Source organism: Osmerus mordax, chromosome 1, assembly GCF_038355195.1.
Source record: "Osmerus mordax isolate fOsmMor3 chromosome 1, fOsmMor3.pri, whole genome shotgun sequence".
Taxonomy (NCBI): Eukaryota; Metazoa; Chordata; class Actinopteri; order Osmeriformes; family Osmeridae; genus Osmerus; species Osmerus mordax.
Genome location: NC_090050.1, coordinates 3,888,922 through 3,905,943, shown reverse-complemented (window position 1 = coordinate 3,905,943; position 17,022 = coordinate 3,888,922). Strand labels below are relative to the sequence as shown.

At 40.4% G+C, this 17,022-nt stretch overlaps 1 protein-coding gene across 1 annotated transcript in view; it reads left to right on the top strand.

The window, feature by feature from the left end:
- The window catches only part of lhfpl4a (LHFPL tetraspan subfamily member 4a), a 61,484-nt gene that overhangs the window by 35,355 nt on the left and 9,107 nt on the right, over positions 1 to 17,022 (top strand). Inside the window, exon 2 of the mRNA XM_067237982.1 lies at positions 7,059 to 7,295. Within this exon, the coding sequence (XP_067094083.1) occupies positions 7,059 to 7,295 (237 nt within the window). The remainder of the gene's footprint in view (positions 1 to 7,058; positions 7,296 to 17,022) is intronic.

The following is a 17,022-nucleotide window of genomic DNA, read 5'->3' as shown; positions in this document are numbered from 1 at the left end:
AGCTGTGTCGTCATTAGAACCCTTGCAGTTGCTCTTGAGAAAATGCGCTCGGCTAGACAGCCGGCAGTTCTCGAATCGATCTCACGGTACTTTGATGGCTACGTCACAGTGACCTAGCCTCGGCGCCGACTCAAGTCGGACAAAAAGTCTAACCAGAATTCACTGTTTCAAGTCAGCTGCCTGCAGTCGGCTGCAGCGCTGCATGAAGTCAGTTCATGTCGAACGCACCTATTCTCTGCTTTCAGCATCAAGCCTACGGCAACTCCCGAGGGACAAAACACCCTTGTCCGTTGTCACATATAAAGGTCTGCTACAGTAGGCTATCCTCTGGATTTGCAAGTTAGCTAAACTTATAATATATCTAAATAATTTTGTAGACATAACAATGGATTCTGCCACTAAATGAGTGACTTGGATTTATTTCTGGACATACTATCCACAACCGAAGTGTGTTACACAATGCTGTAAGATCGCCTATATTCGTGCATTGCTCTTGGTACCCAGAATGCCCTGCGGCAAGCTGAAAAGCTACTAAGTTAAGGGCATTAGCTTAGTTAAATAACCATTGTTTGGAGTTCTATTGTTGTGTTCGTTCTGTTTTGATATGTGTAATGCTATGATCTATAGTTTAGATCATTTGAGTGTTCATCCTGATTGGGAATGTTGGCTAGTTAGATCGCTATCCAAGCTGTCCGCAGTTATACATTTATTCATTTTCATTTAGCAGACGCTTTAGTTATAGCATGATCGTGCAAGTGATCATTTGTCAGCATTGGGCCACGCAACGGCAGGGCTCTCAAGTTTTGAAGACAGGCCAGAGTAACAATTCCCCTTTCCCAGCCCCCCCTCAAAATTAATTCATTAATTGCATTTTACCTGAAATCTTTGAAAGGCAGCAATGATTAATGCATCCATGGCCAGGATATAATGATAAAGTATGACATGATTTTAAAAGTGTAAAAACATCGACTATGCAAAACACTTAAATGTATTTAGTGCTAATAAACTTATTAAGCCTATTTTGAAAAATATGTTTATAATGTGACAATATGTCAGTCATCGTGTGATAATGAAAATATGACTAGGCCTAGACTCAGGGGCGTTTCTAGGATCAGACCTTTAGGGGTGCTAAGCCCCCAATGACAATGTGACATGAATACAGTGCCTTGCAAAAGTGCAAAACCCCCTTGCTAATAACAGGCATGCAAACAGGTCAAGGATGAAAAAGGTGAGAAGGATACGGCGAACCCCCCAACCTCTAGGGGGGTCCGGGGGCAAGGTCCCCCGGAAGAAAATTTATTAAATTTTAAAGTTAAACGCATGAATCTGGTGCACTTCGAGAGCAAAATTAAGAGGCTAGATCTATGTAGAATCTGTGCTCTTGTAAACAATGTCATGTTTGCCTTTGTGTTTCGGTAGTGACATGAAAACTGGGGACATTATTTTTTGAGTATATTTTTTTAATTAAAAGATTTGACCCACAATAAATCTAAATCTTCCAACTTCTGTTTCAACTTAATTATAAAGATCTTTGGAATTGCACCATTGAAATATATATATATTGAAAAAATGTATTTACAGAAATTGACATTTAGATTTAGGGTTTGGGTCAGCTACTTCCCAATAGAATGTACCCTATAAATGATGATTTTGTATATATTAAGCTTATCACTATCTCATTTAATAGTCTATTTAATGCTTTTAAATAGACCATAACATATTCTTAGTTAATATCTATGTCTGAATACTTAATTGTTTTGTTAAATCGTTTTTCTTGTAGTGGGACCGCACTTTGAACTAATTCGGTAGAATGCCCCAGATACGTTTCTCATAAATAATTGTTAAATTAAATACTGATGAAGAAACCGTTATTTTCAATGAAAACCACTGCACTGGCTCAGCGCAGCTGGGAAAGTGTGATGTGTTGTCCAATCACGTGCGTTATTTAAATCACTTCACAAAACTCAGACAATCAAAGCGAAAGTTTACAATGCATGTTAGGAAAGAGACAGCGAGAGAAGCAAAAGCTGAAGCGAGAGAACTTGTAGAATGGCGTGCGCAAAAGTCAGAAAAGTCGATACAGGTCTTAAAAGCCACACCTTGTATTTACATTTGCATTTTGTCATTTAGTAGACGCTCTTATCCAGAGCGACTTACAGTAAGTACAGGGACATTCCCCCCAAGTCAAGTAGGGTTAAGACAGAATCGAACTGGCAACCTTCGGATTAATAGCCCGATTCCCTAAACGCTCACCCATCTGACTGTATTTCTCACGTTGAGAAGTAAGGAATAACTTGTCCCGCTATATAACATGGACGAGGCGCAGGCATACGGAGCGATGTTTTCTGTCGAGCTAGCTATTTTAGCTTCAGTTTGACACATTCAAACCAAAATATCCCACCCCCTCCCTTCAAAGCCACTCCCACAAAACTATAGTAACGCATTGAGTGCAGGGGCAGATTGCGCACAGGTAGGTAGACAGGCAGACAGATAGCCTGTCCAATCATTAGTCAGGGTACGGCTGAATGATTGGTTGTGTTTATTACAGTCCTGCGAGTTGCGACGCCCACAGATGTCGGATTAATTTCATATTACCGTCAAACCTTTATATGTATTGGTTGCTATCAAGATGTGAAGTTTATTTAGGTAAATATGACAAAAAGTGCTTCTTAACAACATTGCCTACCCTGCCTTTAAATGCCACCTACCAAAACATATGGAGCCCCTGAAGGGAAAAATAGGACACTTTCTCATCCGGACGAGAAACTATCACGTCCGCACGTGAAACTATCTCGTCCGGACGAGAAACTATCACGTCCGAACATGAAACTATCTCATTGATGAGGAAATAATTTGAAAATAACTGGTTATTTGCACAAAATATATTAGATAGTTTCAGGTTTACTTGCCATTTACTTGTTTACTTTATATTTACAGTTATGGCTACATCGGAATTAGCTGGGCCTGCTCCTCTACATAACTCTTTATAATATATAAGTGTTGTCCACTTGCAAATTGTGATGTGTGTGTATGAATAAAAGAATGGCAGCGTGTTTAACAAGTCCCGTTTACCAAAACAGTTAGGCCTAAATGTAATATATATTTAAGTGAAACGATAGTCTTTGCTCTGCTTTACTAGGGCCTATATTATCGCCTAGTGTTAGGCCTATAACATTTATATAAATAGGCTACAAGTCAAAAATAAAACAGTAGCAGACATGTAAACGATGAAAGTGTCTTGAATGAAGGCAATGAAGCTATAGGTAATGCTATCCACACACCGGAAACTGTAACGCGTACGGACGAGAAACCTTTCTCGTTCGGAAGAGAAAGTTTCATGTTCGGACAAGAAAAGTTTCCCGTTCGGACGTGATAGTTTCCCATTCGGACATTATAGTTTCTTTTTTTGTTTGTTACCATAGCCAATTCTCATGAATTAATTGTTCAGAATGGGTTCATTGAGAAGTTTGACAAATTATGGGCGTTTCAACAACCATGTAAGGTCAGATATGGAAGTTGACTGAGTGTGGACAACGAGCTCGTTCACATGCGCACAATCACAAGTTAAGTGGAATCTATGAAGACAAACGTGTGTATCGGTTAGGGTTCATAAATCTGAGAAAAACTTTGCTTACTGAGTTTTCCAATATTCTCCGTACGCATACTTATGGATTAATTTATACAGTTTGACCCCTGGTGTTAACCTACTTAATTGACAGGAACAGAGTGATGAAGTTAGAGCTGGTACTTCAAGGATCAATTGGATCCAGTATATAACAATAACTTTTATTTTTATTATGTCAGAGTCAAGGATCGTCTTGATTTACTGGAAACCACAGTGCAACAATTACATCTCAATGACCTAAAGACAGTGGAGCAATAACATCTCAGTAAGAGTGGCTAGCTAACTAAGGCATGGTCAACAAAAGATAAAACTGCAGTACAATAATAACATTGAAATTATAATAGCAAATTGCACAGTGCAGTAAAAACGACATATAAGTGCAAGACTGATAGTTGAAGGAACAAGAGGCAGAGACAGTGTGATATAGTAGAGAGACAGAGAGTGGAGTCTACTGTTCTTTATTAGTCAATAGAGAAAATAGGTCAATAGTGGACCCCATCTGTGAGGCCCAGCCTATCCTTTGTGGCCTGTGTGGAACAGATGAAACTTAGGCTGGGCCTCACAGAGGGACCAGGGAACACACACACACACCAAACACATCTGTGCACACCGTAAATGTGCCCAAACAAAGACATGCACCGATGTAGACACACATGCACAAATGCATGTGCACACACACTGGAGCTATAAGTACAAGTGCATTTCAATCTAGATTATGTTCAAAATGGCTATTTCCAAACTCCTGAACTGTAGCCAACAGCACAATGTAATACAACAGTGACAAGCATATCATACCTCTCCTACCCTGTCAATTCTAGTCCATAAAAATGCATAAGCATGGCTTTGCATGTGAACCTCAAGCTGTATTTTTTACCCTTGAAAAAAAGTTGCCTATCCAGTGTTTAATGACTCAACATTGCTGACTGATTTCAAAGGTAGGGATTATGTCTACATTTCTGTGGCTTGGAGGAAGGAATTTCAATGTCAAAGTTTTTGTGAGGGAGAGAAATTGCTTTTACAAATGTTTTTGTAAATGGCTGTTGGTATGTGTGCAGATAGCATGCTTGAATGACTGTGTGTACATTGTGACGCCACGAGAGGCTACACAGCCCTCAGCGGGACAGCTCAAAATAGTGCGAGGACACCGGGGTCGAACAAAACAAGGGTTTATTGAAGATCCTCAGAATTAACAAAAAAACTTCAAAATCTTACACAGGATTCCAAAAACGGCGCCTCTTCTAGGCGCAGGACTACTTCCCTTCACCAAACCCCACTCTGCCCACCTAACTGTGGCTCTCCCTCTTTAACCCAACCCTTTAGGTCATCAGGGATTGATCAGTTTCAGGTGTGTGGGAATGCCCCGTTTTTAGGGAGGGATGGAGCTCCCGGCTCCCCCAGCAGAGGGAGCCACAGCTGCTCAGGGCTGCAGCCACCTCCGGGGAATGTAGCACCCCTCCAGGACCCAGCTTCTCGTGATGTCACAACATGTTTACATGCCTGTGAGTGTACATGTGTCCATATGCAATCCCCACATTTGTGTTGTCTAGTGCTGAGCTTAACAGCTTCCACTTCCTGTTTCATGATGAAAATGTGAAAATCTCCTACCTGAATGTGGATTGTGGATCAGATCAAATACCAAAAATTGTGGAAACCAAAATGTTATTTACTTATTTCTACCTTCTTTGTTGTGCTTCCCCTCACAGTTTTTCTTAGCTATTCCTTTTCCATGCCAGTAATCTCCTCACTCAGTCTCTTTTGAGGCTCTCTTTCATTCTGGCATGCTCATTCCATGGCGCCATGCTCTTACCATTCCTCCTTTTCTCCCTCCCTCCCTCTCACCTCCCCAACCCTTCATCATTATCAATAATTAATAAAGCCTCACACCCTTGTGTGTGCATGTGTGTGTGAAAGATCAAAGTGTCCTCTACCTTCTTACAGTTCTTCATCAGTAGTTCAGGGCCTGTCATTGACAGAAAACCACCTGTCCCCTGGATTATTGAAGAAGAGATGGAGGAAGGGAGGATGTATTTACCCCTCTTCGTTGCTCACTTTCATAGTGTACAGCAACAATGCTTCTGTCAGGACACTCATTTCTCGTATTGTTTTGAAGCTTGTATAGTATGTATATGGAAGACGTGTATCACTGTTGAAGTGACATGCTATATTATAGCAGAGCCTTTCTACATGTGAGCTTTGCATGTGGTGCAAAATTACATAAATACAAATTAGTTTCTTTACAACAAAATATCTGCGACGTTGTAATGAATATAACAAATTTGCTGTGAACTCTGAACAGGTGGTCAAAAAACAAGCAAACTACATATTGATTTCACAGTCAACGTGCAGTGTCCTATATAAGGTGTGGAATCCATAGCCTCAAAAGCATGGAAACAACCTAAAAATGTTGCATCTGTGGTTCACATTGAGGTTCACACAGTCTTCTTTTCACATACAATCACGTAGACACACAAATCACACACAGCGTATTGGAATCTATTTATTGACCCTGCTTGGTGCTAGGAAGCTCCAAACACACACTGGTAATAGTTGTGTATGTGTGTGTGCACATGTGTGGTCTTCTAACCTTATTATGGGTGACTATTGTTCGGCATGAGTTAAAAGCAAGAGATGTTTCAGGGAATGTTTCAAGCGAAGGTATTTTGCCTGGGCTCAAATGCAGCGTCAGTGTTCTGGCTAGGCCCCACTGGTCCTGGGTGAGATTGAAGATGATTGTCAGCAGAAACGCACTGTTCCCCCTCACCTTCTCTTTTCCTCCTCTTACTACTGTTTTGTTTCATAGCATGTGTCCTCTCTTTTCTTGTCTCTGTCTTTGGTCTCTCTCTGTCCTTATCTGGTTCAGTGGAGGGTAGCAGATTTGCCTCTGCTCAAGAATAAGGGCAGAGAGAAGGGGGATATGCTGGCAATGCAGTTCCAATGTACTTGCATGGCAGTGTGAAATGAAAAAATAATGTACTTTCTTTCCTGTCTTCCCTCCTTTTTTTCTGCGTTTGTCTTTTTCATCTCTCTCCTCGACGGCCCTCTTTGTGTTCTGACAATCATTTTTCCCATTGAACCCCCATCCCTCCATCTCCACATCCATACAACCCTACCTTTATCCTACACCTTATATCCTATGCCCTTATCCAAAACCGGTACTACACCTCCCTTTTACACTCTCTCCTACCACAATATCTTATTGTATAATATTCTTCTCTTCCGCCCATCTCCTCCCTTTCGATTCCACTTGTCATCCTATCTTCTACTTCCACCATGTCCTCCACCTCCTGTCATCCTGCTTCTCCACTTCTACCCCATACCCCCTCTTCCACTTCTACCATGTCATCCCCCTCTTCTACCTCTACCCCAACCCCTCCTTGTTATCCCCTTCTTCCACCTCTACCATGTCACCCTCAACTCACTCTCCTTCCCACAGCTGTGTGTCTGGTCCTAGGCTGCATGATCTTCCCGGATGGCTGGGACGCCGAGGTTATCCGTGATATGTGCGGCGAGGAGACGGGAAAGTACACGCTAGGCAACTGCTCTGTGCGCTGGGCCTACATCCTGGCCATCATCGGTATCCTTGATGCCCTCATTCTCTCCTTTCTTGCCTTTGTGCTGGGCAACCGGCAGAATGACTTCCTGCTGGAGGATCTCAAAGCCGACAATAAAGGTGAGGCTCTAGCTTGGGCAGGCTTGGGTAATATTAGCAGTTGATCCAAGTGAAGTGAAGTATAAGTTTAATGTGTTTATAGACAGGCATATAATGTTCTTTTTTAGCCATTAAATGTTTTTGTACATTTCAATGCCATTTTAAGATTTGTTGTTAGGTTTTACTTCTTTACTCAATACCTCCATATGGTATTACTAACGAGCAAGCTAATAATCTGGCCTGGAAAAGCTATGATGTACTTTAAGTCATTGGAAACAAATGGAGAGAACCTGAGACTTTTTCTTCTCAAGTCAGGTGTCACAGGGTAGTATTCCTCATGTAACTTGCACAGCCGGGACCAATATTCCTGCTTGTTAAAGTTCAAAATGGTGATGGTGCTTGGGGTGGAGTCGGAAGTTCTGTGGTACAAGCTTCAGGGGACACGTTCATAAATATTTGATCTTTCATTTCAGTCGTTCTCTAGAACGGATTATGTTGTTGAGCCTATTTCATCATCCAGGTTTTCAATCATCCATCCATGACACTCTTTGTAAATTCTGTGTGTGTGTGTGGGGACGACAACATTGAAACATTGTTAAATAGAAAATACAAAGTATACAGTGAGGGAATTTTGGGGGGGATCCCCTGCTAATAGAGCTCCGGACATCACGTGACTTTCCTGCCAAAATGGCAACGTAAACAGTAAAGTAGTGGCTCAAATGAACGGCGCCAGCACGGATTTCATTTACATTTAGTCATTAAGCAGACGCTCTTATCCAGAGCGACTTACAGTAAGTACAGGGACATTCTCCTCGAGGCAAGTAGGGTGAAGTGCCTTGCCCAAGGACACAACGTCATTTTGCACGGCCGGGAATCAAACCAGCACCTTCTGATTACTAGCCCGATTCCCTAACCGCTCAGCCACCTGACTCCCCAGCGTTAGCAACGTTCGTCAACGGTTATCTACTAACGTTGGCTAACGTACATTATATCAGTGCACTTTTCATCACAAAAAATGCCATTATATATTTATTACAGATAAGTCATTCCAAGAGACTGAATGATCCTCAGTTGAAGCAATGGGTGGTTGTCAGGAATTATAGGGTTCTTCTCTCTGGATCTTAGGAATCCTATAAAATGCTCTCCCTTTATCTTTTCCCCGATGGTTCAGGCATCCCAGCGCACAGCAGCTATCCACCATGTTGAATCAACGTTTATTGAAATAGGCAGAAAATTAAACAATGTATAATATGTATGTAAGTATATATGTAAGTACACTCTGGCGCTCCACTTGGCTCTCCACTTTCCTGCCAAAATGGTGATGACCGGTGCATGCTGGGATTGCGTGACGTCAACTCCCGGAGCTCTATTGGGGTGTGCCTGCCTTCGGTGATCACAAACCATTGTTCTCTCTCATATTTTTATTATTATTACTTCTTTTCCCACCCCTAAGGATCCCTCAATATTTGGACTACATATACAACGTCGGTGTCAAAAGGTTCGTCTTGGTAGCGATTGCATTGCTTGTATTTTTTTTTTTTTTTACGTTCCGTTGCACAGTTTAAGTTGAAATTATGTTTTCGTGGCGAAAAGTGAAGCTAACGGTGGCTAACTTGCTAACCACAGTCACTGACGGTACTAACGTCACGAAAACACGCGTGACTACCTGTAGCAGAACATTAGTTTACTAGTTTAGGAGCTTGTTAACTTCTGGGAGATAGCTAGGCTAAGTATAGCTTTACTGCAAGGCAACTGCAGAAACGCCACAAGCAAAGAGGCCAGGGTGATAACTATTTACTAATTTTACTTTCTGATATGAAACACAATTGTGAAGTGTAATGTACAAAATGAGCTGATATTATTAAGGAAGTACATCTACTTTCGGAAACACTACTGTAGTCTATTATTTCACTGAAGCATTAGCATCATGACATTAGCCTCTGTTGCCCGGGCAACACATACTACAGCGGTCTATGATGCATCTATTTTCAATCGTTAAAATAAACATTCCTTATAAATAAATTTTCGTTGTAGAATTTATTATGACATTAGATTACAAGTAAACGATTTGTTGGTGAAATTATCATTACCTGTGGTTTCAAACCAGTGTATCTCATGCTGAACGCGAGACACACTAGAAAGAAAAACAACTCCACAGCTGTTTACAGTAGGAATTCCAAACGGCGACAGAACATGTTCGGAATTCCCCTTACTTAAATCAAAAGTCTTTCAATAGGTGAAACTATCTGACTACTAACCTGCACTTAATTGCCACAGCCTAAACGTTGTCAATCTGTTCATGAAAAAAATTATCAGCCTAAACCGTAGCTACAACGGAACGTTAAATCGAATTCAAGCAACGCAATCGCTACCAAGACGAACACAGCAGTAGTCTAGTAGTACAATTACCGGGGTCAGCTTCTCCACGCAGGGCCCTAAACTGGCACCAAATGGTCGCATTTTGCGTTGTTACTGACAATGATCGCTACCAGTGAACTTTTTTTGAATGAGCAATTTTCCCCTAAATAAATGTCAAGCTTATTTACGTTGTTGGGGTCATATTTTCAGTTAGGGGATGGTACTGTTTGAATCGCGATTCTGAGATAGACTACTGTTGTTAGAATAAGATTCAAAGGGGGTTCTTTATTAACGAATAAGTGCAATAGTAAGCTAAATGCCTGAAAATATCACGAGAGGGAAAAAACTTAAGGGACGTTTAAGTCATAAAGATTAGGAAAATTTTTACACCGGACTGCCCAATTTATTCGTTTTGATTCAACTATGAGATCACCATTCCCTCTTGCAGGGGAAATGAGAAGACAACTGTTTCTTTCTACACTTCACTCTTAGTATTTTGAGTAGTAAATGAGCAGCAACAAATGTATGCTTTAAATATATGCAATCTTTATAAATAATAAGTATGCATTTTTATATAAAATATACAGAAATTTCAGTTGTAAAAATGTCAGTAAAAAACTGACCCCTCTGCAACCGACGTAAGGACACCCCACAATTTCCCCAGAAATTGTACCCTCTCTAGTTACAATTGCAACTCCATGAGGTGAGATCTTGCATGGAGCCCCAGACCGAGGGAGATTGAAAGTTCTTTTGTGTTTCTTCCATTTGCGAATAATCGCACCAACTGTTACCAAGCTGCTTGGCGATGGTCTTGTAGCCTATTCCAGCCTTGTGTAAGTCTACAATCTTGTCCCTGACATCTTTGGACAGCTCTTTGGTCTTGGCCATGGTGGAGAGTTTGGAATCTGATTGATTGATTGCTTCTGTGGACAGGTGTCTTTTATACAGGCAGGGCCGGCCCAAGGCATAAGCGAACTAAGCGGGTGCTTAGGGCCCCCGTGACCACCAGAGGGCCCCCAAGAACACATAAAATTATAGTTTAATGTACCGTGTTTCTTCAATTAAACGCTGCTCTCGTTTAAACGCTGCACCAAAAATGAACATTGTGTAATAAACCCCGCCCCAGAAATACGGTAGGAGTAGCATGTCCTGAAATACCTAGTAGCAGCATGTCATTTTAATGAACATTTTCTTGTGTTGCACTAGGGGTCCACTGTTGGCTAAATACGTTTCAAATATCACATCAACATACCTTACTTAGCAAATTACTCTAGCTAGCTAGAGACTAGCTGTTAGTCAGCATTAGAAGGGAAGCTTACGAAAAAATAGCCAGAAAATGAATAGCAGTCTAGCCTATTGCTAAAGCCTGTCTGGATTATCTATTGAAAGAACTGGAGAAGCAGGTGCTCTTGCGTTAGCAAGCTAAACTAGTTTACAGGCTACAGTAGGTAGTCTAGGTGTTTTCGCTATCTAGCTGTTCTTGCATTACTTGCAAATCAGCCTTAATAAAAAGCAGATGAGATAGAGCTATCTAGTCTAACATTGACATTTGCTCGTTGCTTAATCTGTGATTTAGAAGACGGTACTGTTCAAACTGTCTAAGAACATTTAATGTAGCGAACTAACACGTTAGCATGTTCGTGCAGCTAGCCTAGAATACCGTATTTCTTCGATTAAACGTCGCCCTCAAATAAACGGTGCACCAAAAATGAACAATGTGTAATAAGTTGAAGTTTAATAGAAGAAATACAGTAATTAAGAAAAAATTATAACAAGTGGCGACGCTGAGGGGCCCCCAAATAAATTCAGCTTAAGGCCCCATAAAGGCTTGGGCCGGCCCTGATACATGTAACAAACAGAGATTAGGAGCACTCCCTTTAACGGTGCGTGTCCACTACAGTAAAAAAAGAAAAAAAGTATTCAGGGTGAAATATTAAATGTTACAATATGCCACCGGGCACTCTGGGTAACCAGTTGTGTAACGCCGGCGGGGCTAGCTAGCTAGCAGTGCAAAGTTACGTTATGTTATGCGACTGAAATTAAGAGTACAAAAACCCACAGAGAAGTATCAAACAGGGCTGGGTATGCAGCCACACAGACAGTTTGTCCTTCATCTTGAAACTGTGAAAGCTAGAAATGTTTTCCATGACCAACGGTTGCAACGTTACAAGAAACCAAGCGGATTGGCCATCGCTCGTGAAAATTGCTCCTCATTTACATAAAGTTGAGAAAATCTCAACTCGAATCGCTTGGATCGTGTTGCGTCGCTACCCACAATGCACCACGCAAGCGATTTGCCTGGCTCCATTGAAAATGAATGGAAAGCATTGCGTCGCTCGCATCGCGCAAGAGTGTGCTCTTAATCTCAGCTCGTTACCTGTATAAAAAACACCTGGGAGCCAGAAATCTTTGTGATTCAGATGGGGTCGAATACTTATTTCACTCATTAAAATGCAAATCAATTTATAAAAATGTTGACATGCATTTTTGTTGTTGTTATTCTGTCTCTCACTGTTCAAATAAACCTACCATTACAATTATAGACTGATCATTTCTTTGTCAGTGGGCAAACATACAAAATCAGCAGGGGATCAAATATCTGTTTCCCTCACTGTCTAATCAGGTTTAGCTGATGTTGTGATCAACAACGGTGGACAGTGTGCATGTGTGTGTGTATTGTGTTGCCTTAATAAATAAATAATTTCCTTCATAGCTCTTGAATTCCATGGTTACGTGTTAGATTCCAGCAGGATAAGATTGTGTTGGCATGTCCAGTTCTTGCACATTTTTCAAGGAACAAACATTTTGTTTCTTTATCGACACAGGCATGTTTTCAGGACAACTATGGTCCGCATCCAATAAGAGCTCATATACATGACACCTTCATAAAATCCACCAATCGTATACCCCGATATTCAAGGAGCGTAAAGTAGGAAGTAAACATTCACATCTGTATTTTGGTGAGCCGGTATATTGTCAGTGGGTGACAGGGCTTCAAATGTATGGAAAAAAGTAAAACAAATGGGTAATTCAGGTATTCTCTAAAGAAAAATGGCAAAATTCCACTTAAACAACCATATTTGTTATATTATTGCGCTGCTATTAGTCATCAGAGCAAGTTAACAGTTAAGTGATAATGAAATGTGCAGAACATTGTTCAAATAAATGTACAGTATTGTTTTAAGTGTGTGTCACCTAAACATATAATAATGACATGAATCAATGACATACGTAATTATAATTAGCCAAGAGTAGGTATACCACATCAGTAACACTTATCAATACATATATACATATTGACTCTGCACACTTGGCAAGTTGAAAAACTAACCTCATTAGCATAATACATGCATGTGCACAATTAATTGTATCGCTAGCAGTGTATTCAAGGCCACAAGTAGTTGCAATCGTGCTGTATGCATGTAGGTAGCAAACCAAAAGATGTAATAAACCCATTTACTGAAGCTAGTTGGCTCAAGTTTGTTCAGAGTCCATTGCAATTGCAAAATGTTGACAGGAAGCAAAGCATTCTTGCAGAAAAAGCAGTGGAAAGATTCAACTTAAACTCAGCACCTCAGAACCATATGCTAGGTAAAGTTGGATTTCACAAGGGTGCTACAGTAACTTCACCAACACAACAAATATAGCTAAAGCACATAAGAGGAGTGAAAATGCAGCTCTGGAGAAGGTTTTCCAAACAAAAGGGTGTGTATGAAATTATGTATTTTGTATGGCAAGATGTACAGTGGGGTCAGTGTATACAAATTAACCTACTGCAAAAGTAATTTTGCTGTTACAATCTAAGTGCACCACATTTTATTAGAAAATGTGTTGACATACATTGCATGCTTATTGAAAGCACAGACAGGACGGGCAGGGCAGAGGAGAGGACGGGCAGGACAAAGAAGACCTAGTCGTCCGAGTGTCTGCTCCCATGTTTTTTTTTCATACGATAAGGTAAACTATTCAAGATGCCTTTCTTCTTACTGGCTGGAGATGAACAGTCTAAAGGACAAACATTTTGCATATACCTACAGGTACAATCTGGGGATTTTGTTGCTCAGACACAACAGGAGTATGGTTTTGCAAACACTGCCTGTGATCAAGTCATAGAGCAAACAGCCAACAGACTCCAAAACAAAAGTTGGACTGACTGTATTCTCCCTAAACAAAGATGCAGTGCATAGATGCACCACATCACTCCAACACAGTGAACTTCATGAATCATGAAAAGATAAAAAGGATATTCAAAACATCATGTCAACAATCAAATGTATGATCAACCCATTTGACCAGACATTGGAGGGAGAAAGTCAGATAACATCATGAAAACTAGCTCGTCAGTGACATTTTTGAGGCTGAAGAGAGAGGAGACAATGCCTTTGTAGAGTTTGTACAATAAAGGCTATAGAGTGAAGAGATTAATTTAAAAACATAATCTTTAGATGTTTAAGGACAGAGCAAGAAAGACAATGATGAAGGTTAAAGGTCGGGAAATAACTTTTAGAGCAGACCGAGACCTATCGCTCGTTTGATTATGTTGACACAGCTCAGTCTCCCATCTTCAGCCAGCTCAGTCTACTATCTCCAGTCAGCTCAGGGTCCCATCACCAGCCAGCTCAGTCTACCACCTCAAGTCAGCTCAGGGTCCCTTCACCAGCCAGCTCAGTCTACTATCTCCAGCCAGGTTTTTGGGGATCACTTGCCAGGGCTACCCCATTCAGGGTCAGCCAGTGTCGATTTTAAGTCTCCACTAAACACAACAAGGGGAAGAGCCAAGACTACATAAACACTTTCAACATGCTACATATTATGGTATTCGTTGTATATAAACGTCTCAATAATGTTCTCATATTTCTTTTTGTTTTTTGGCTATCCTGAGCATAGCCAGCTAAATCTCTAGTGTCAGTGAGTGCCCAACAGTTTTAATCGCCGCCACTGATTTAAAAAATTAAGAAAATAAGGTAAATTAAAGACAGACAGTGACACGGAAAGCAAGTATTTAACTAGAGAGGGTACAATTTCTGTGGAAATTGTAGGGTGTGCTTGCTTGCGTCGGTTGCACAGGGGTCCGTTTTTGAATGACATTTCTACAACTGATATTTCTGTATATTTTATATAAAAATGCATACTTATTATTCATAAAGATTACATAGATTTAAAAGCATTTTTTTTTGCTGCTCATTTACAACTGAAAATATGAGTGAAGTGTAGAATGAAATATATGTCTTCTCATTTCCCCTGCAAGAGGCAGCCTCATCATTGAATCAAAAGAATAAATTTGGAAGACCGGTGTAAAAATTGACCTAATCTCTATGATTTAAACGTCATTTTAAGTTTTTCCCTTCTCATGATATTTTCAGGCATTTAGCCTACTCATTGCATTCATTCATTAATAAAGAACCCCCTTTGAAGATTATTCTATGACGTTACCGGGCAGTAGAAGATGGAATCGCGATTCAAACAGTCCCATCTGCTAACTGAAAATATGCCCCCCAAAACGTAAATAAGCTTGACATTTATTTAGTGGAAAATCGCTCACTCATAAAAAGCTCAGTGGTAGCGATCATTGTCAGTAACAACGCAAAATGCGATATAGCCCTGTGTGGAGAAGCTGCCCCGGTAAATTGTACTACTACGGTACAGTACTAGACTACTGCTGTGTTCGTCTTGGTAGCGATTGCGTTGGTTGAATTGGATTTAACGTTCCATTGTACGGTTTAAGCTGAAATTAATTATTTTCATGAACAGATTGACAACGTTTAGGCTGTGGCAATGAAGTTCAGGTTAGTAGTTAGATAGACTTTTGATTTAAGTAAGGGGAGTATGTTCTGTCGCCGTTTGACTTCCTAAACAGCTGTTTAGTGTAGATGTTTTTGTACAGTGTGTCTCGCGTAAGCTACAGCGTTGCAGTGAGCTACACTGGTTTGAAACCACAGGTAATGGTAATTTCACCAACAAATCGTTTTCTAATGTCAGAATAAATCCTACAACGAAAATGTATATGTGAGGAATGTTTATTTTAACGATTGAAAACAGATAACGCTACATCATAGACCACTGTAGTATGTGTTGCCCGGGCAACACAGGCTAATGTCATGATGCTAATACTTCAGTGAAATAGTAGACTACTGTTTCCGAAAGTAGATGTACTTCCTTAATAATATCAGCTTATATTGTACATTACACATCACAATTGTGTGTCATATCACAAAGTAAAATGAGTAAATAGTTATCACCCTGGCCTCTTTTCTTGTGGCGTTTCTGCAGCTGCCTTGCAGTAAAGCTATAGTTAGCCTAGCTATCCCCCAAGTTAGCAGATGCGAAAAGAATGTTCTGCCAAAGGTAGTCACGCGTGTTTTCGTGACGTTAGTGACGTAGTGACGTTAGTAACGTCAGTGACTGTGGCTAGCAAATTAGCCACCGTTAGCTTCACTTTTCGCCACAAAAACTTAACTTCAGCCTAAACCATGCAACGGAACGTAAATTCCAATAGAAGCAACTCAATCGCTACCAAGACGAAACTTTTGACACCTACTTTGTCTATGTAGGCCAAATATTGACTGAGTTTTAGGGGGGCAAAAAGAATAATAATAACTAGAGAGGGTACAATTTCTGGGGAAATTGTAGGGTGTGCTTGCTTGCGTCGGTTGCACAGGGGTCCGTTTTTGAATGACATTTTTACAACTGATTTATGTATATTTTATATGAAAATGCATACTTATTATTTATAAAGATTAAATAGAATTAAAGGCATTTTTTTTTGCTGCTCATTTACAACTGAAAATACGAGTGAAGTGTAGAATGAAATAGATGTCTTCTCATTTCCCCTGCAAGAGGCAGCCTCATCGTTGAATCAAAACGAATACATTTGGCAGACCGGTGTAAAAATGGACCTAATCTCTATGACTTAAACGTCATTTTAAGTTTTTCCCTTCTCGTGATATTTTCAGGCATGTAGCCTACTCATTGCATTCATTCATTAATAAAGAACCCCCTTTGAAGATTATTCTACAACGTTACCCGGCAGTAGAAGATGGAATTGCGATTCAGACAGTCCCATCTGCTAACTGAAAATATGCCCCCCAAAACGTAAATAAGCTTGACATTTATTTAGTGGAAAATCGCTCATTCATAAAAAGCTCACTGGTAGCGATCATTGTCAGTAACAACGCAAAATGCGATATAGCCCTGTGTGGAGAAGCTGCCCCGGTAAATTGTACTACTACGGTACAGTACTAGTAGACTACTGCTGTGTTCGTCTTGGTAGCGATTGCGTTGGTTGAATTGGATTTAACGTTCCGTTGTACGGTTTAGGCTGAAATTAATTATTTTCATGAACAGATTGGCAACGTTTAGGCTGTGGCAATGAAGTTCAGGTTAGTAGTTA